The 20,224-nt window shown below is 57.4% G+C and overlaps 6 protein-coding genes across 6 annotated transcripts; 4 read left to right on the top strand and 2 right to left on the bottom strand.

Moving 5' to 3' along the window:
- Nucleotides 1-86: 86 nt before the first annotated feature.
- On the bottom strand, nt 87-1,937 carry PHSY_000849 (imidazole glycerol phosphate synthase; the record flags this gene model as incomplete). Its single annotated transcript, XM_012331482.1, has 1 exon — nt 87-1,937. One exon carries the CDS (start codon nt 1,935-1,937, stop codon nt 87-89), a length of 1,851 nt encoding a protein of 616 aa, XP_012186872.1.
- Nucleotides 1,938-2,559: 622 nt separating this feature from the next.
- PHSY_000848 (alkaline phosphatase) lies at nt 2,560-5,082 on the top strand (the record flags this gene model as incomplete). The annotated part of the gene is made up of 1 exon (XM_012331481.1): nt 2,560-5,082. One exon carries the CDS (start codon nt 2,560-2,562, stop codon nt 5,080-5,082), a length of 2,523 nt encoding a protein of 840 aa, XP_012186871.1.
- Nucleotides 5,083-5,865: 783 nt separating this feature from the next.
- Nucleotides 5,866-9,069, top strand: PHSY_000847 (hypothetical protein; the record flags this gene model as incomplete). Its single annotated transcript, XM_012331480.1, has 1 exon — nt 5,866-9,069. The coding sequence occupies one exon, from the start codon at nt 5,866-5,868 to the stop codon at nt 9,067-9,069; it is 3,204 nt and encodes a 1,067-aa protein (XP_012186870.1).
- Nucleotides 9,070-11,960: 2,891 nt separating this feature from the next.
- Nucleotides 11,961-13,196, top strand: PHSY_000846 (hypothetical protein; the record flags this gene model as incomplete). The annotated part of the gene is made up of 1 exon (XM_012331479.1): nt 11,961-13,196. The coding sequence occupies one exon, from the start codon at nt 11,961-11,963 to the stop codon at nt 13,194-13,196; it is 1,236 nt and encodes a 411-aa protein (XP_012186869.1).
- Nucleotides 13,197-13,401: 205 nt separating this feature from the next.
- On the bottom strand, nt 13,402-17,811 carry PHSY_000845 (nucleoporin 153; the record flags this gene model as incomplete). The annotated part of the gene is made up of 1 exon (XM_012331478.1): nt 13,402-17,811. One exon carries the CDS (start codon nt 17,809-17,811, stop codon nt 13,402-13,404), a length of 4,410 nt encoding a protein of 1,469 aa, XP_012186868.1.
- A 370-nt stretch (nt 17,812-18,181) lies between these two features.
- PHSY_000844 (hypothetical protein) lies at nt 18,182-19,816 on the top strand (the record flags this gene model as incomplete). Its single annotated transcript, XM_012331477.1, has 1 exon — nt 18,182-19,816. The coding sequence occupies one exon, from the start codon at nt 18,182-18,184 to the stop codon at nt 19,814-19,816; it is 1,635 nt and encodes a 544-aa protein (XP_012186867.1).
- Between the last annotated feature and the right edge of the window lie 408 nt (nt 19,817-20,224).

Genomic DNA, 20,224 nt, shown 5'->3' with positions numbered 1-20,224 from the left:
TGGTCATACGGTGTTTCACAGGGCGACGATGACACGACATCTGATCTACGTCTATGTATTACCTACGAAAACACATTCTGCAACATTCACTGCTTGGAAATAGCCCCAGCACCAGCAGCCACATCCTCCCTCCTCACCTTGAACCCTTCTTCCAACAAAGTGCTTTTAACCTCGTCGATGGAGCATTCCTTTCTGTGGAAGATGCCCGCTGCCAGAGCAGCCTCCACCGTACCCTGTGCGCCCGGGCTTTGCGTGAACACGTCGACAAAGTGCTGTGCGGTGCCGGCGCCGGAGGAAGCGATGACGGGGATGTCGACGCTAGCACGGACGAGGTCGATGAGTTGACGGTCGAAGCCTTTGTTGGAACCGTCGCGGTCGATCGAGTTGAGCAGGACTTCGCCTGCACCTAGTCGTTGAACGCCGCGGGCGAGTTGGATGACGTCGACATCGCGATCCTCGCGTCCACCTTTCACGGTACATCTGTACCACCATTTCTTGCCTTCGTCTTCGCTTCCCTTGACGCCCTCTACTACGCACGGCAGGTGTTTTGCGTCCACCTGCTCCCCTTCGCCTACATAAACACGACGTGGGTCGATGGATACCACTACCGCCTGGGCACCGTACCCTCTACTGATGGTCTCAATACCCGTCTTGCCCGTCAAACAAGCATCGTTGAACTCCAACGGATTGCTCTCCCCTTCCTGACCGTTCTGCGCCGCACGCTCGAACAGCTCCTCCACGGCGAAAACCGCCTCGGATCCGATCGAAACCTTGTCAGCCCCCGCGCGGAAGTATGCATCCGCAACCTCTTTGGCAGGTCGTGGCGTTCCATCCGGATCGACACTGTCCTTGATACCACCACCGATGGTGAGCGGGACGAAGATCTTGGCAGCCGCAGCTTCTAGCAAGCTGAGCATGGGTTGATCCTGCAGCGCGCAGGAACGGAAGGAGGTGATGTTGAGGAAGGTGACTTCGTCGGCTCCTTCGAGGTAGTATCGCAGGGCGAGGTCTACGGGTTTGCCGAGGTTGCGGACTTTGCGCTTTGATGATGAAGGAGAAGATTCTGTTTGTTGTGTCGTGGGAGTAGCAGGGTCGGCTTTTTCGCGCACGTCGTAGGATTCACCTTTGGTGACGACGAGGTCTCCATCGTCGTTGCTGCGTACGTCGAGGCAGGCGACGATACGTTTTGTCAGGCCGTCTTGGGGTGATGGTGTGGCGACTTGGAGGGGATCGAGGAGAAGACGTTCTTTGCTGGGGTCGATGGTGCCCGGTTGGTTGAGCCATGCACGGAGGAGTTCGAGACCTGCTCGGCCACTCTTCTCTGGGTGGAACTGAGTCGCAAAGACGTTCCCCTTTTGGATTGAGGAGATGAAGACTTCCGAGCCGTACTGGGTGGTGGTCAGCACCCAATCGGCGTGCTTGTCAGGCTGATAAGCTGCACGGTACGAGTGGACAAAGTAGTAGTGACTCATGTCACCCGAGGCGGGATCAGGGAATCCGTACTTGACGGCATCCTGATCACCACCGTCGTTGCGCGTCTTGACCACCTGCGCCGAATTCCATCCCATCTGTGGAACGCTCTTCTTGACCTTTCCATCTTGCTCGTACGCTGAGAATCTGGACACGATACCGGGAACGACTCCGAGACCTTCCACGCCAGGTGCCTCGTCCGACCCTTCGAACAGCGTCTGCAGACCGATGCAGATTCCCATGTACGGCTTGCCGGAAGCGATATACTCCTTCAACGGCTCAGCATAGCCCTTGTCGCGAATTGACTGCATAGCAGGACCGAAGGCGCCTACACCGGGAAAGAGGAGCTTGTCGGCCTTTTTCAGGTCTTCGGGCGATTGAACCCATTTGAACTCGAATCCGAGCTTGTTGATTGAGTTGGCGAGACTGCGCACATTGCCTGCGCCGTAGTCGAGAAGGTACAGCATGGTGCTATGGCTGAACGTGCTCGCGATGAGCCTGGTGAAGGGAAGAGCTCGATGAGGGTGGTGGCGTGGCTGATGCGAGAAGATCGAGCAGTTATAGGTCTTGTCAAAAAAGTGTCGGGCTTCGCTAGCTGAGCAGCGTTGACTCGAAAATGACTCTTTCGTGACTTCTTCCTAAATTGATAGCCGCTCTTTACAGATCGACTGACAGATCGTGGATCGGTCGATGAATTTCTCTCCTCCACAGCAACACACGCGCCGACAACGGTGATGGTCAAAAGATTCGCGTGGGATCGTTCGGCTGCATTCCGGTTTTGCGTGCCGTTGCGGAATGACTAAGTGGCTGCCTCTGATTGATGAGCCCGTGGCAGACACTTTGTAGGGTCCAGTGCACAGAGACGCTATTTCAAACAGTAAGACAAGAAGAAAGATGAGTGATTGATGCTTCCGCTCGTTTCGGCGCAGCTTCCGCAGCTTGAAGCCCGTGCGTGTGTGTGCCTGCTCCACTCGTCATCCTCCATCCGCTCCCTCTCGCATCCTTCGCTGTCACCATCACCATCCTGTCGCAAGTTGCACCCTCAATCTCCGTCTCTTAGTGCTGCGACTGGCATCCCCCTTCCGCATAATGCCGAGCAAGCGAGAGCCTGGCGTAATGCCCGACGCCGAGCATCACACCAAGGACCATGGCAATCACGAGCATCCTCATCCTTCCTTGATCCCGCTTCAATTCCGCAGGCCGAGCGGCGGCCTCGTGAGCATCGTGCAGGCGCTCTCGTCGCTCCTCTTCAAGTTCAGCGTCTACGTTTTCTTGCGCTGGATTCCCACCTCTTTGGCCTACCCCGTCATTCCAACGTTGTACGCCGTGTACGTGCTCACATCCATCTACCGCGACTATACCATCCGCAACGCCATCTCCAGCCATCTTGCCAAAGATGCTGCACGAAGCCTCCAGCAACTCGCAAATAAGGTCGAGGTGACGGATTCCAAGATCCAGTCCAAGTCCACCGCAAAGCCGGTCGAGAACAAACCTATCGGACAAAACGGAGGCACGCCCACCAAGCCCGCATCTTCGTCTGCTTCGTACGCCGATGTGGCAAAAGGCGTCAAAGCCGCTTCTTCATCACAGTCCTCATCTGCTTCGTCGGCTCACTCGGCTGCGGGTACCAAGCTGCGTCGCACCAACCCCGTGGAAATGCTCAAAGCGCTCGTGTTGGGCACCTCGACTCGATCGTCTCGCTTCAACTTTTACGTCGTCTTGGCACACACGCTAGCCTTCGCGCTTTTCCTCGACAGCTTCTTCTCGCCCTACCTTTTCCCGTCTCACTGGGACTACAACCTCAGCTTTGCACGCACCGGTGCTCTGGGTCCCACGTATGCCAAGATTCACGTACGCTACCCACCTCCCGAGTTGCTAGGTGCGCCAAACGCATCCGCTGTACTGTCACCTCAGCTTGTGGACGCTATCGACGCCCTTGCTGTCGACACTGCGCTCAGTTCCGCCACTCACAAAGCTACGAGCAGCCCGCAACCCATTGAGCTGCTCGTCAAGTATCGACGTGCCCTCAACCTTACTCTGGACGACGATGCTCTCCGCTCGACCCCGCGAGCATTTGGCAAGCAGTACCTGGCCAACCACGACAGTCTCTGGCTCAACGGCCCACTCATCACGCTGCGTGCCGAGAACGACTGGACAGCCACCGCGCTCATCGACGAGCTCTGGCCTTCGACCACGTACGAATGGGGTTTGTCGCAATTCCAGCCCGAGCAGCAAGACTACTCGGACGAGCTGCGAGTCATTGAAAAGTTTGTCGCAAACGACGACATCAGCCGCCGCAACTACTTCACCACCTGGCCCGATCCGCGGCTCAGCTCGTACATGCAGTCCAAGACCCTAGGATCGAGAAGCATCGAGCTCGTCAAGGACGGCGACAGTGAGTTGGCCGAGCAAACCAACCCGCTCGAAGACCCAAACCACTTCACCTTTGCATCGACATCGTGTGTCAAACCCGACTTCCCATACCACCCAGCACAGTTCTGGGGCTGGAACTGGTTGCTCAGGCTCGCAGGTATCGGTACGGAGCAAGGTGGTATCACCGAGCGGAACCGCATCCCTGGCTTCGACCTGCTCTACAAGCGAACCGTAGCTGGTCGTGAATCGCATCCCTCGCTGCGCTTCCTATTGCAGCTCGGCGATCTGATCTACGCCGATGTGCCACATTATGGAGGTGCCGAGACTGGAGCCTACCGCAAGCTATACCGCAATCTGTTTGCATCTCAAAGCTTCCGTCGTTTCTTCAAGCACGTTCCCGTGATCGGCATCTACGACGACCACGAGGTGATCAACAACTGGTCTGGCAGGGATGAGAACGACGAAGAGATCGCCGCCTACCCATCAGCCAACACGGCATGGAAGGAATACATTGGCGACGTCAACCCAGAGCCGTTGGAAGCGGGCGAGAACTACTACACGTTCCAATACGGGGAGTCGGCCGCCTTCTTTGTCATGGACACGCGTCGATACCGAACCCACCACACTGCCGACGACGATGAGGACAAGACGATGCTTGGTTACCGCCAGAAGGAGGATCTATACAAGTGGCTTGCAGCGGTCAACGAGACGGCGGCGTTCAAGTTTGTGGTGAGCTCGGTGCCGTTCAACACCCTGTGGGGAGGCGAGCTCGACGTCGACGGGCAGAAGGATAGCTGGGCAGCGTACAACACGGAACGACTCGAGATCGCCCAGGTGCTTCGCTACGTTCCCAACGTGATCGTTCTCAGCGGTGACCGACACGAGTTTGCTGCCGTCAGCGTGCTGGACACTATCACCGAGTTCAGCACGAGCCCGCTCAGCATGTTCTACCTGCCCGTGCGTACGCTTTCGCAAGACCACGGTGACGGCAAGACGGGTGTGGACAAGCTGCTCAAGTATCTGCCCGACGGCAACTACAAGTGGACCGAATTCGAGGTGGATGCGCGCGACCCTTACAAGCCTATGGTGAAGGTGTCGGTGCAGATCGATGGGGAAGAGGCATGGAGGATGACGTACGTGGGCAAGTCGATGCGCAAGTCGCAAGGTCGTGTGGGCGGCTTGGTGCGCACCTTGCTCGAGTCGTTGGGTTTCCGCTTCGATTTCTTCTACAAGGTGTGAGGGAGCTCTCACAGACGGGAACTTTGTAGAAAGACGGCTCGCGGCCGCTGGCAGACAGTCGATGCAGAATGCGCATCCGTGTCGAATCATGTACTGTAATTGTATATTCTTACTCCTTCCGCTACTCAACCATTGCTCAACTCTGTTCCACAGAAGGATGGAGGAGCGAGATTTTTGGTCCAGGTCTGAGCGAACGATACGTGTCGGTCTGACATTTTTGGTCTGAAACAAAAGGGTATTTGCGCGACAAGCTTGACGCGTGCGAGGAATTCAAATAATGCCCACTTGAAATTGAGAGAAAGAGCTGGTCGAATTCAAATTGAGCTCAAAGCGGATGGATCGGGCAGCAGATCCAGCGCGAAGAAACCAACGAGCGACAGAGCTACAGAGCGCGCTTCTGGCTCGTCACGAAGCGACAACAGCTCGTAAACGCAGAGACTGGGCTGCTGCTGTGTCGAGTGCAGGGCGAGACCTTTGTGATTGCAATTGCGGTTGCGACCTTCTCATCTCCCAATCATCACCAACTATCATCCTCTTCGTCTCACATTCTCATCTTCCCCGAACATTGCTTTCTATTAACCAGCATTGCCCGCGCCGACATCAACGCTGGTCAAGACTACCTTTGCTCTCGATTGTAGCACATCGAGCCTGTTCCGGCATCGGCCGTCTCAACGCGTCGACAGCTAAGCTGGTCTGAGCAAACGACGTCCCCGCATCTGCACTGCTTAGCAGACCATCGCCTTCAGCCTGCAGCATTGAACGACCACGCTTCTTCTCGAAACCATGTCGACGCTCAACCTCACGGGTCACCCTGACCCCAAACTGCGCACTGACCCGCTGCTGCTTCAGGCTCTCGAGTCCTATCTGGAGCCCATCAAGAGCGCACTTTCTCAGCAAGGTGTGGAAGCCAGCGTCATCCCCTCGAAATCCGGCTCTCTCTCCGCAATCGACCTCGCAGACCTCGTGTTCCAACTTCAAAATTTCCAGGAAGAATCGCTCGGCGCCAATGCACCTCGCCCGGCCAACCCTACCGCATCCACTTCACAAGCACGACATCCCGTTCGCATTCCTGCAGAACTCTTCCTCCCGACATCTTCACAGCAGAGCACTTCGGTAGCACCTCCAGAGTCGAGCCACCTGCGCTTGCTCTTGCAAGAGGCTCTCGCGTATCTCGCATCCGCTGGCAAACCTACTTGGAACTTTTCCGACCCTGCTCAAAAGGCTGACAATGTTCAGCTCATCGCACACCTCCGTCAGCAACTGGCCAAGACCGGTGCATTGGAACACCCGACCATTGCCGCTTCACCGTCCATCACCGAGGCAGAGGCGGCTGCGCTCAAGCAGATGGCCGAGCAGCTCGAATGCCAGTGGACCGACGACGTTGCTGCTGCATCTCACATCCTCTACCCTTCGGAAGTAACACCTCCATCATCGCCCAAGCTCGGCGAACCCTCGTCGTCGGCGTCCGAGGAATACTTCAGGACCATTGCTTCGAGATCAGGACGTGCTCTCATCCACGTCTGGTACCGACCCGACTCTTACGATACCTGGCTGCCTGCTGCCGATTTTGCCGACCCCGACCCGGCGCCCGAGAAGCGCCTTCCATGGAAGATCGGCGCAAAGTGGCTCCGAGACAGCGTGCGCTTCAACGAGCTCATGAACGCAGAAGATTACGAGCAGGAGGACGCGCTCGAGGCAAGCGCAGCTGCGGCTGATGCCGAGACCGCCGCTGCCACCACTTCCGACGCCACCAAGAGCAAGAAGCGCGGACTGCCCGAAGAGATCACCGACGCTTCCTCGGCTGCGGCTGCTGCCGGCGAGCCCAACAGCAAGCGCATTAAGCTTCTCGTCGCGGCGCGTCCCGTCGGTGCCGTCCCCATCGACCTCTCTGGCTCCCAGCCCATCCCAGGCAAGAAGTACGAGAACGAGGCGGTACCCAGCGGTGTCCTCGGCAACCTGCCGTCCGAGTCCGCCGGTCCCACCAAGCTTGAAGGCGAGAGGCCTGCTGTCCGAGCAGCCAACGACGGTGACGCCACCATGGTCGACGGCACCGCCGACAAGCCTAAGCCCGACGCTGCCGTCGAAGAGCCCACTGAGGCCACTGCAGACGTCAATGCACCCGTCATCCAGCCCGATGCTGCCGCTGTGGAACAGCAGCGCATCCGCGCAGAAGAGATCGCCAAAAAGTACCTGGCTTCACAGACACAGGAAGTCATCATTCCTTCCTACTCGACCTGGTTCGACATGTCGACCATCAACGCCATCGAGAAGCGATCCTTGCCCGAGTTCTTCAACCACAAGAACCGCAGCAAGACACCCAGCATCTACAAGGACTACCGTGACTTCATGATCAACACCTACCGTCTCAACCCCAGCGAGTACCTCACTTTCACCGCTTGCCGAAGGAATTTGGCCGGTGACGTATGCGCCATCATGAGGGTTCATGCTTTCCTCGAGCAGTGGGGCCTCATCAACTACCAGATCGATCCCGAGACGCGACCTGCCACGTTGGGCCCCCCTTTCACTGGTCACTTCCGTGTGCTCGTCGACACGCCTCGTGGTCTGCAGCCGCTTCACCCTGGTGCCCGTGTCAATCTGACCACCTCGGCTTCTGCTGATGGTGGTGCTGCCGCTGCTGCCTCTGCTGCTGCGGGAGGTGAGAAACCGGACATGAACCTCGAGCTGCGAAAGACCATCTTCCAGTCCACCATGAAAGGCTCCAAGCCCATCGACCTCGTTGAAGCCAACTCGCTCGCTGCGCAGGCCGACGCTGCCGTTGCCGGTGGTGCTGGCGGTGCGCCTCGCTACACATGCGACACCTGCGGAAGCGACTGCACGCGTGTACGATACCACAGCATCAAGGCCAAGAACTACTCGCTCTGCCCGTCCTGCTACCTCGAAGGTCGCTTCCCGAGCTCCATGTACTCCGGCGACTTTGTCCGCATGGAAGACTCGGTGCTCAAGCAGACCGGCGGTGTGACCGGCGGTGCGTCCGGTGCGCAGGACGACTGGACCGACGCCGAGACGCTCCGACTGCTCGAAGGTCTCGAGATGTTTGACGACGACTGGTCGGCCGTCTCGAACCACGTCGGTACGCGCAGCCGCGAACAGTGCATCACCAAGTTCATCCAGCTGCCGATCGAGGATGGCTTCCTGGACGGTGCTTCGCAGGCGGATCTCGGACCGCTGCAGTACGCACGTCGCGACCAGGTGGACAAGCTGGGCAAGCCCATCGTTCCGTTTGCCCAGGCTGACAACCCGGTGATGAGCGTCGTTGCCTTTCTGGCCAGCGCTGTGAACCCGGCTGTTGCGGCTGCCGCTGCTCAGAGCGCGCTTGGCGAGCTTACCGACAACCTTCGCAAGAGGGCCGGTCAGGAGAAGTCGAGCGACGACGCGGAGAAGAGCAAGGAGAACGGCGAAGCGACGCACGCCGCCAACGGCGACGCTATGGATGTCGACGGCGAGCAGGCCAAGTCAGCTGCTGCTGCCGATGCTACCACCACCGCAGCAACCTCGGACGACACGCTCGCCGTCGATGCCACCAAAAAAGCCGTGCCGCGCAACGCCGTCGAGCGAGCCGCTGCCATCGCGCTCGGTGCTGCCGCCGCGAAAGCGCACGTGCTCGCCTCGTTCGAGGAGCGCGAGTGCCAGCGTCTCGTAGGCCAGGTGATCGAGGCGCAGCTCAAGAAGCTCGAGCTCAAGATGAGCCAGTTCGAGGAGCTCGAATCGCTGCTCGAGGCCGAACGCCGTAGCGTGGAGGCGGGACGTCGACAGCTGTACGCCGATCGACTGGCGGTTCAGAAGCAGCTGGCGCTGGTCAACGAGCTGCTGCAGAAGGCGGCGCAGGCGCCGGAGAAGGTGAGCCAGCAGGAGCTGGTCAAGGCGACGAGCGCGGCGAACGGGTTGCCGCAGCAGGGGCCGGTGGTGAGGGAGGCGAGTGTCGGTGGCGCTGCGCCTGGTGGAGGAAATGTCGCCATGATCGGTTAGGTTTTGTAAGAGTTGGTTTCGGTCTTGAAATGTATGAATGGTTTCTCTGAGCGGAGAGCGATGTGTGTCCGTACGGACGGCGTTGAGCGAGTGTAGACGATCATCTCAATGTTTTCAGCTGCGGAAGTTTGAACAAGTTAGGAACCACTGGTGTCAAGTTGAGCAGAACACAGACTCTTCGAGAGGTTCAGCGAGATGCGGTCGTTCAACACACACGACTGAAGTTTGGTTTTACGTTTTCTGATGTATTGCGCCCAGACTATGTGATACGACGACGAGAAAGGAAGTGTGAGAAGCTTGGGGGGAAGGATTTAGTGGTGTTCGTCGTGGTGGTCGTCGCCGTGGCCGTGGTGACCGTCCCATGGGTGTTTTAGGCCCTGCAGGATGGAGCGAGAGAGGAAAAGGAGGAGGCGTCAGTTTCTGAGTTTCTAGGTGGATTGTTCCGATGAGAGATGATGGGGTGGGCTTTGTGACAGATCCCTCCCAGTCAATTCGAGAAGGTCAAGACGCAGACGAGCCATCTCGCACCTCCTCGAGCGACACATCGTTAACTCGCCATCAATCGCTTCCTGCCTCTACCATGCAGCCAGACATCTCCTCTTACACCAGCAATCCTTCTCCCTCCCGCCCACTTTTTCCCTTCCCCGCGCAACACCCCCCTCCCAACACATCCCCATCATCCTCGCGACTCCCCAAAAATTCAGAGTCCAAAAACTTACCAGCAGAACCGCACCGTCCTGTTTAGCCCTGTAGAAGATCCAGAACCACATGGTGGCACCCAACAGCTTGGCACCCCATCTGTGCTTGAACGCCGGTTGGTGCGGTGCGAACCCGGGGGTGGGTTTGTACCATCTTGATGTTGATGTTGATGCTCCTGCTCCTGCCATTGTGTGTCTGTGTGTCTGTAGCTCGGAAGAAAGAGACGTAGTGAGTGATTTGAAATCTTGCGGTAGAGGGCAGAGAGAAAAGGAGAGGCTTACGATGGTGAGATCCGAAGGGGGGAAGGATGTCGGATGATGAGGAGAGAAGGGGTAGGGTGGAGATGTTGCGGTGTGAGTGGGTGGTGGTGTGAACGCGGAGTGGATTTGAAATCGTCGGTTCCGATTTTAATTAGAACTGCCGGAAGGATGCTGCGATCAAACACGATGTAAATTTCTTGAACCTTCTTTGGATGGTTCGCTTTTCGCACTTCTCATCCGAACCGACGTCGAGCGGACTGTTGCACGCACACACACAAGATGTCTTGGGTCACAACATATACTGGCATTGCAAAGGTGTCTCTCAGAATCGTCTCAGCGCACACCTCGTCCGGTACATGCGAACAAGAGCACGTAACGCCGCACCAACCTCGTCACCCAGTCCTCGCCCAAGCACCCCGCTCAACGCGGATCGCTTACCTGTTCTTTTCGTCGAGAGAAACAGAGAGACACGACAGGGAGGGTCTTACCCGCACCTTTGTAACCGCCTTCTTGCTCGCTCCCAAGCCCCGGACATATGTTCAGAATAAAAAGGTTTTATCGCCAGAAGATTCGCTTCCACGTTGGGACCACGAATCCGTAGTCCGTGCTTGACTCTATATATAATGTTTGTTCATCATTGTATATGCGCGGGAGTTTGGGAGCTGAGGCTGCGGCGGTGTCGAATAAGGTCTCTCTCTCTCTGTGTTTTGTGTGTTCTCTCGAGTACTGGATGCGATGCGGTTCGGGTGGGGTTGGTGAAGACGTGTTGGGGTTGAAGTTGGCGATGCAGGTGGTCACTGGCAGAGGTAGGATCGGATGAGTGGATGATAGGAAAGCACAGTCGATTAAACACGAAACGTCGGGTATGGTTGAATGGTAGATATTGCTGTTGTGGTACAGGTCTGTTGATGGAGGTGGTGGTGTTCAAAGAAGAAGAGCAAGGAGGATTGGTTGAGCATTTCTGATGGGAAAAAAATTCTGGCTTGCTCCGGCAATCACGAAATGTCAATCATATTCAGTGTTAGAGTGAGAAAAAGGTGATCGGGAAGCTATAGCGAGTCAAATGACCTAACACTGACCAAATCCTTCGTTCGGTTCCAGCAATTTGGGGCGAGTAACTTTTACCCCAACTTCTCTCTCGGTAGCTTCAAGACAGACAAGACAGCCTCCCGCATCGCTCGAAACACTCGTACACTCCTTTGTGCTTTGCTACGCCTCGTGAAAGGGAATGCGCTGCCCTCTAATACAGCCAATGGTTTGGCTAAGACTCTGATGTGATGGATGAAGTGCTAGAACGGAAAGCTATGCTCCACGGCTGGGATGGAACAGAATTGAGAAGGACTGATATCGATGGGTGATGCTGGCCCCAGCCGGAGCGGTTCAATTTCGGCGAAATTGAAGGTCAAACATGACCTTCCTAGACGCACGCGGCACTGGAGCCTACGGACACGCGACGGATGGATCCGAACCTCAAAAGCGGATCGATACGAAAAAAGGACACACACAGCGGAGCGGCAAGTCCGAATTTCCATCGGTCAAATATCGGCCTCAAGGGTCGCCATGGCCAGCCAGACATCGTATGCGCGCTGTGTTTTTTGATGATTTTTGAGAAGAAAAAACTCTCCTGGTTGCAGAGGGAGAGAGGAACGAAAAAGTTGAGCTTCTAACGGCGTTGATGAAATTGAGGACGGCGCACTGTGCAGCAACAGCGTGTTCCTTCGGCTGCTGCCTGGGTAGTGCGCAATCGAGGTGTGTCGAGCCAACATCGTCTCGGGACTCGTCTTCTCGAGCTAACCTCCATCCTATCATCCCCTTCCCTCTCTCATCGTCGTCAGGCATCAACTGGTACGTACTCACTGCTTCGCGGTCGATCAAGCTCACCGTCCTGAAGCAAAAGCTGACCTTGGCTTCCCTCGCGCTCTCCAGATCACGATGTCCTCCTTCGCTCGCAACGTCCTCCGCACTGCGGGCAAGGCCAAGAGCCTCCCCGCCTACTCTCGCAACGCCATCCCTTCCTCCTCGCGCTTCGTTCAGCTCACCGCCGAAGCATCCCGCCCTCAGCAGGATCTTCCCGAATCCAAGTCCGAGAAGTTCAAGGTCGACCTCAACGCCGACTCCTTCAAGGGCTACAAGTTCGACGTGCCCAAGCTCGAGTGGGAGACCTCCAAGGATGAGCTCGTCCACCTCTACGCCGAGATGGTCAAGATGCGAAGGATGGAGATGGCCGCGGATCAGCTGTACAAGCAGAAGCTCATTCGTGGGTTCTGCCACTTGGCCATCGGTCAGGAAGCCGTGGCTGTGGGAATGGAGGCCGGTATGAAGCCCTCGGACAAGCTCATCACTGCGTACCGTTGCCATCCCTTCACCGTGCAGAAGGGTGGTTCGATCAAGAGCGTCATTGCTGAGCTCTTCGGACGCGAGGCAGGTATCTCCAAGGGAAAGGGTGGTTCGATGCACATGTTCACCCCGACCTTCTTCGGTGGTAACGGTATCGTGGGTGCCCAGGTGCCCGTCGGTGCTGGTATCGCTTTTGCCCAGCAGTACATGAACTCCGGAGACGCTACTTTCGCCATGTACGGTGACGGCGCTTCCAACCAGGGTCAGGTCTTCGAAGCTTACAACATGGCCAAGCTCTGGAACTTGCCCTGCGTGTTCGTCTGCGAGAACAACAAGTACGGCATGGGTACCTCGGCGGAACGTTCGTCCATGAACACCCAGTACTACACCCGCGGCGACGTCATCCCCGGTATCCAGGTCAACGCCATGGACGTCCTCGCCGTAGCAGCAGCCACCAAGCACGCCTCCGAATTCACCCTCGGCGGCAATGGTCCTCTGCTCATGGAGCTGGTCACCTACCGATACGGTGGTCACTCTCTCTCCGACCCCGGTACCACCTACCGCACGCGTGACGAGATCCAGACCATGCGCTCCTCGTCCGACCCCATCCAGGGCTTGAAGACCAGGATGCTCGACTGGGGCGTCGTCGAGGAGGCCCAGCTCAAGAAGATCGACAAGGCCGCAAAGGAGGAGGTCGACCAGGCCGTCGAGGAGGCAAAGCAGAGCCCACAGCCCAAGGAGGAGACCCTCTGGACCGATATCTACTACCCCGGTACCGAGCCTGATTGGATGCGTGGTAGGGACCGCACTGAGATCCACCGTTACCGTTGAGGGCGTAGGTGTCGCTCCAGCGACGGGACTGTTTAGGTGGTGATTGACTTTTTTCTGTTGCAATATCATTGTGATTCATTTGTGCTTTCTCTCATCTGTGACTTTGTGGTCAAGCGGCGGGAGTGAGCTGCAAACTGCTCTACATGTGACATGCGGATGTGATCGCATTGCAAGGACAAGCACACGAGGTGAAAACCGCCAACGTCTAGTAATACAGCTTGAGCAGATCCAACGCTTTCCTCGCGGTATCCGCCGTACCCGACGCACCGGCCGACTGCGAAGTCTTTACGATGATCGAGTTAAGCAGTGCGAACAATCTCTGCACCTGTACGTTGGTCAACGAAACCAGATCGGTTGCGAATGCGCTTCCTTTGGCACCACTGTTGGCACCCGAAGTAGTAGAGAGCTCGATCCACGTCCTCGCAAACTCGACCATTTCCGCCTGTAGATACGACTGACCCTCAGCAGTGTTCCACGGTTGAGGCCTAGTCAAAAGAGCAGACTCCAAAATGTCTAGGATCAACTCGGGCGCTCCTGTTGCCCTCAACATCGTCTGACTCGCCCAACCTTCCGGAATATCAACCGCGCCCTGATCGTCCTCATCCGTCCTCCTACGGAATCCAGCAGGAATGCTGTCCTCCGCACCACCATCGGACGAGCGAGTCTGCTCAAACCCATATCTCAACAGCAGATCAAAGACGTTGTCGATCGGACATGCCACTTCGCTCCTGTCCAACCGCGTAAACAGCTCCACCGTCAACCCGCTGATGGCCTTGTACGCTTCGTCCGCGCGACTCCTTTCGTTTTGCCTCGAGATGAGTGCGATCCAGAGCTCCGAGACGAGCGCGACGTCATTCAATTCGGCAGATGCGATCATCGCGAGCTGCTCTTCCAGCAGCTCGAACGGTTCAGCCAGGTTCTTGTACAGCGTCGACAGGTCGAGAAGCTCTTCGTTGAGCCATTCGATCGAGTCGGAGAGAAGGGCGGATCGTTCAGCGTCCAATTCATCCGGTCCGATCTGCTGCAAGGACTGCAGCACACGTGCCTGGATCTGCGCCACTTCCAGCGAGTCCTCCGCCTGCGAGAGGAACGTCACCACATCGTTCGCCTCGACGTGAGACGGAGAGACCGACTTGGCATTCCCCACAGCCAACGCGAGGTACTCGATTCTCTCGCGCAGATCCAACACGAATTCCTTCGAGTGCGCCAAAGCATCCAACACCTGCGCAGCAGCAAAGTACTCGCCGTGACGAACGTAAAACTGCCACAACAAATTACGCAAAGTACGCAGGAACGCGGCATCGTGACCCTTGACACCCGCCGGCCGCTTGACGAGGAACTGCTCCAGATACGGCGTGCGCATCGACAGCAGCTGGTCGGTCATCTTGCGTTCGATCAACCAGCCGTACATGCATTCGTGGAAGAGGGCGTCTTGCGAAGCTTCGGCGCGCGCGTAGGCTTCGGTGCGTGCCTTGTCGCGGGTGCTGATGGCGAGTCGTACCTGGGCTTCGTCGCCTTCGAGGTTGTAAGCGGCGTCGAGACGCTCGTCGAGTTGCTGCAGAGTCTCGAACACCAGCTGGTAGGCTTGCTTGAGTCGTTCTGCCACTTCGCGTCGTGCTCGGTGCTCGGGGCCGTCCGGACCGCCTTCCGCGAGGTACGAAGCAGCAATTCCCGCAGGATCCCACTCGGCAGCACATTGCAAGGCGAGCTCGATCGCACCCGTAGCGTAGCCGAGCGATCGATAGTCCTGGCAGATACCGCGCAGCTTCTCCACCGATAGCTGGCTCGCACCCTTGGCCAGCAACTTCTGGCTCATTCGTAGATTGTCCAGCTTGTCCTGCTCGGACCGCGTCTCTTTGGCTCGACGGATGCACTCGGTAGCCTTGTACTGTCGCACATCGTCCGCGGAGCAGAAACTTCCACATCGAGCCTGAAGCGCATCAGCAACAGCGTCGATGCTGACCTGAGCACCAATGCGCGCCTCAATGAGGGCAGTGACGAGCTCCTTGGAGGCGCGCTTGCCTTCCTCCGAGGTGATCAGCTGACCGAAGCGCAGATTCGCGATGACAGTCTTGGCTTCGGGAGAGCACGAATCGATCAAGGGCTTGAGACCATGGTCGATCAGGAAGAGCATGAAGTTGGTTGCCTCTGTCGCTCGCGAGACGAGCGCCTTGAGTTTGCTGAAGCTCTCCTGGTCTAGCTTGGCAGCACGTTCTTGGTCGTAGCCGACGTTATTGACGAAGCTGCGGTTGGCCGCAGATGAGCCGCCGAGACCGAACAGCTTTGCGCTCTGCTGCATAAAGTCGTGGAGCGGTACGAGGTCTTGAAGCGTCTCTTCGAGATCCTCCTTTCGAAGCGGCAGCTTGGAGCCGGTGGACTGACTGGACACCGAGCCGGCAGGGCGGTAGCTGGTGAGTGCGCTGCTTGATGCTGGCGTTGCGGCAGGCTTGGCCCCTGGCTTGGCCGGCTCAGGAGGCATGATCGCGCGATCCCAAACGCGTTTGAGGATGCAGGCAATGTACAGAGCCAGACCGTCGTGGCGCGACGTTCTCGGTGTAGACAATGCCGCCGATACGGTGGTGTCGGCAGGCCACGAGCCGTACTGGCTGAAGAAGACTCGAGACGCAAGTGCCACCACCTCTTCCGAGATGGTCTGTGCGAGCCCTGCCGGCACTCCTCCGGAAGAGCCGATGGTGACGCGAGGAGCGGCCACCTGAGAATTGTGCGCGGCGACGGCGAGGGCTGTCTCGCATGCTTCGATGGAGCCATACGAGCCAAAGAATTGCACCATGGCAGCGCTGTTGACAGCAGCGCCAGATTCGAGCAGGCCTCGTAACGTGTCAACCGGGCGGCGTTCAACAAGCTCGGTGAGGCCATTGTTGTCGAGCACAAGGAAACTGCGCGGCGCTCGGAGGGCCTGAGCGTAGGTTGGTCGTACCAGCTCGCCGTTGTCGGTGATCTGAGGAGGTTTGCGAGAGGGAGGCGCCTCGGCGAACACTGGCGTGCTGAGTGCCAGTTCGAGGTCGATGAAGGTAGCCTTTTCGACGGGACCTGTGGTGGTGGAGTTGGCATTGAGCGCCGGTGTCACGCAGCAGATTTGGCAAGGGAGGTTGTTATAGTTGAAGCCCATCATAAAGACATCGCCGGCGTAGAATACGGATGAGACGGCTCTGGTGATGGTTTGCTGCTGTACGAGTTGCTGTTGCTGCTGCGGAGCCTGTTGTTGCAAGTAGCCTCCAGAAGCCGACGCGGCCGCAACACCCGGAGGTTGCTGGAGCGCTGGAGGCGCGCGAACGGTGATGGCAGGCTCGGAACGGCCCTGGAAATTGTCGAGGAAGATGCGGTAGCCACGATCGGTGACAGCAAGCAGAACCACATTGAAGCGAGCCTCACGCTCGACAGGTCCGATCCACACGATCGAGCCGACATCGTAGCGCGCATGTGGAGTGCCTTGCTGTCCCGACGTCCCGACGGTCTGACCGCGCCTTTCGGGTGCTGAAGAGGGATCCTTGGATGGTAGGCTGAACACCTCGATCAAGTCACCTTGACGAAGCGTGTACACGAGCTGGCGGGCGTTGTCGACCGTGATGTAGAGCAGCTTCTTTTCGGCCTTGACAAAGGTGGGCAAGAGGTTCGAGAGGCGCGGGCTGGTGATGTTGCGCAGGTAGCACTTGCTGGTGAACCAGCCTTCGTTTCGCTGGTAGACGAGCTCGTAAAGGCAGTTGTCGGAACCAGTAGCAAAGATGCGACCACTGTCGGTACCCGTGAGATTGTCGAGGACGACGCCGTTTGTGTTGGCGTTCATTCCCGCCTCGAGCACCTCCACCTTTGAGTGATCGCCATTCTGGGTATACGAGAGGCCGAGCACCTTGACATACTTGCCTTCACGGACCGAAGCGCCGACGCTGAGCACCAGCACATGAGTGACGATGTCGGCAAACACACCTGATCGTACCGGTACTACGCTCGCAGCAATGACGATCTGATCTTCAGGAACGCAGTAGAATTCGAAGGCAGCCTGACCCTCGAGGTAGGACCAGAGGTAGACCTTGTTGTCGACGGTGATGCAAGCTCTACGGATCGATGGAAAGAGGGATTGTGTAGCTGTCGGACTAGCGCTTCTGATGCCGGTGAATACGTCTGGCGGGATCGGAAGCGTTCTTGACTTGTCAAACCCGACCCATGGGTCAAGACGGTGCTGTTGATAGGGTGCGTCGCGTGTCGGTGTACGTTGCTTGACTTCTGGTAGGGCGATGCGACCCTGTTCGCATCGTCGGAAGGTCTCCTCTGCTTCACGCAGGGCCTCCAACGAGTGTGGATCGGCTGGCATGGTGGCGAACTGACGCTGTCGGTGATGCCAGCACCCTCCTCTGGGTGTGCGTTCGGAAGAGGACGAGCGCAGCCGTTCTGGCTGGACGATGTCGAGCGCGAGCGAGCGTCGCTTCCGGGTTCTGCTGACACTTGGTGCGACGCTTTGCGGCTCAAAAGAATAGGAGTGAGGCTGAGCGGGAGTGAATCGAGCTGGTGGATGTAAGAAAGCGCTCCGTGACGTTGAAGAAGAGGACAGAGGTGTCACTAAAAAAGTGGATGCGGATCCATCATTGAGAATTTCCATTTCTCGACGTTTACGTTTGATGAGAGCGCTGCCCTGTGCAACCGCCTCTTTTTCTCATGATCGGCCCTTTTTCCTAGTTTAGATCGGTGATGCACCACTCATCACGCACGTCTTTCCAGTCGCGCGTCGCGTTGAGCTGAGCTGCTGTGGAAATTTCAATAGTCGAAGTTCTCAAGACCAACACCACGCTGCAACCTCTCCACACGGAGGGGCCGAAGCTCTGTGTGGCAGTCTACTGCAGCGAGGACAGCCAGTAAATGGAACTCGAAGGCGCAGCTTAGTCCTCGACCTCTCTCAATCACCACCACCTACTGCTCCCTTCCTCGATTCAAGTCTACCACAGCTCCGTCAACGCCGGACTCTACACAAGATGTTCCGAACGGCAGCACCTCCCTCGGTGCCATCGAGCTTTGGCAATGTATCCAGCGCCACGGGACACGCAAGCACTTCTGCCTCGGGATCCGTCGCACATCACCACACGAACAAGGCGCTTGCACGATACCCGCACCGACTCAACTTCTATGCAGTTCCTCCCATCCACGAAGTCACCATAGAGCAGTTCGAGTCGTGGGCCATCGACCGTCTCAAGGTGCTCGCCGAAATCGAGTCGTCCCAAGCTCGCAACCGCACCTATGGCGAGACCAAGGACGCCGTAAACGCGCTCGCCAAGCGCCTTCTTCCGCTCAATGCCAACACCGCCATCAAGACCACCGACCTGCTCGCCGAACGTCTCAAGGATCACGTCTCTCACTTTGTGCTCCGTCTCGCCTTCTGCCGCAGCGAAGATCTGCGACGCCGCTTCGTCAAGGCTGAATCGCTGCTCTTCCGACTGCGTTTCGAGACGGACGATGCGATCGAGCGAGAGAGCTTCATGCGCGAGCTCAAGCTCGATTGGCAGCCTGTCTCTGCAGACGAGAAGAGGATGTATCGCGATCAGCTCGTGGCTACGCATCCCAAGATGGCCTCCACCTTTGAGAGCGAGACATTCTTCAAGGTGGACTGGACTCGTGTCACTGATCTCGTCGAGAAGAGGAAGGTGTTCATGCGAGCAGGTCAAGCATGGGTGCCCATCAAGGAGCAGTCCAGTCTCGTCCTTGCCGAGTTTCAATCGCGTCTGCTCCGCGATCTCGAGATGACCGCTCGAGCCCTCCCACGCCTGGACGAGGACGACCGTCTCTTGCCCGTCCTCTCGCACCTGAGCATGGGCTTCCTCGCTGGCATCTCGACCGACTACACGGGATCCAGCATTACAGCAGACGGCAGCGTCTCCGTCACAGCTGGCATGGTCGACGCCTTGGTCAAAACCCACGCTCCCATGTGCATGAAGAACCTCCACAATACCCTCACCGCTACGGGGCATCTCAAGCACTATGGTCGATTGCAGTACAACCTCTTCCTCAAGGAGCTTGGCCTACCCGTCGAAGAGGCGCTCGTCTTTTGGCGACGAAGCTTCAAGAACATGACCGACGACAAGTTCAACAAGGAGTACCGCTACAACATCCGACACGGCTACGGTCTAGAAGGTCGACGAATGAACTACCCGGCCAAAAGCTGCGCTCGTATCTTGACCCAGGATCAACCGGGACCGCAGGACTCGCACGGATGTCCCTTCCGTCACTTTTCCACCACGAACCTTTCCACGGCTATGGTGCAGCACTACGGCCTCAACCAGGCCGAGCAGTCCGACATCCTCGCCTCGGTCAAGCAGGGACACTACCACGTCGCCTGCACGCGCATCTTTGAGATCACCCATCAGCGACAAGGGATCAAGAAGGGTCAGGGACTCGATGGACGAGGTGAGACGGTCACCCACCCCAACAGGTACTTTGAGAGCAGCTGGAAGCTCGCCCAGTCCGAAGGTGATGGCCCAGGCGCAGATGCTAGTCAGAGAAGCGATCCAGATCACGAGATGGAGAACACACAGCACGAGAGTTCACCAGAAGCATCCCGTCCAGAGCAGCCTCAAACAGCAGCAACAGCAGCGGATGGGATGGATGAGTCCTAGCTCGTCAAATCTCTTTGTCCGTCATTGTAAAGCATTCTTGTCTTGTTCGTCGATACCATCTCAATGCATCTCACCTTCATCGTCTTTTCGATTGCGGTCGCTAGCATTTGCTGTGAGAAAAAGCAAAACAAATGCACTGGGTCAGCTAGTGCAGATCAAACAAGACCGAACAAAAAGAAAGGTTTGAGGTGGTCCCAGATGCGCAGCTTTCAAGCAACTCCAAGTGAAGTGAATGCTCCCTATCCACCTTGTAACCCGCCGGATACGTGCAGCTGAGGATCAGTGTGTGAAGTGCGCGGGCGACCGACTCCTTCGAGCCCGAAGGCTGTTGACTCCCAAATCAATGGGTCTCCACACTGGCTTACTTGCTGAGCAGGCATCCACTGCTGGACGCGTGCGTGAGACAGC

Source organism: Pseudozyma hubeiensis, assembly GCF_000403515.1.
Source record: "Pseudozyma hubeiensis SY62 DNA, scaffold: PHS11, whole genome shotgun sequence".
Lineage (NCBI taxonomy): Eukaryota > Fungi > Basidiomycota > Ustilaginomycetes > Ustilaginales > Ustilaginaceae > Pseudozyma > Pseudozyma hubeiensis.
The sequence above is the reverse complement of the archived record's forward strand: the minus strand, read 5'-3'. Positions and strand labels throughout refer to the sequence as shown.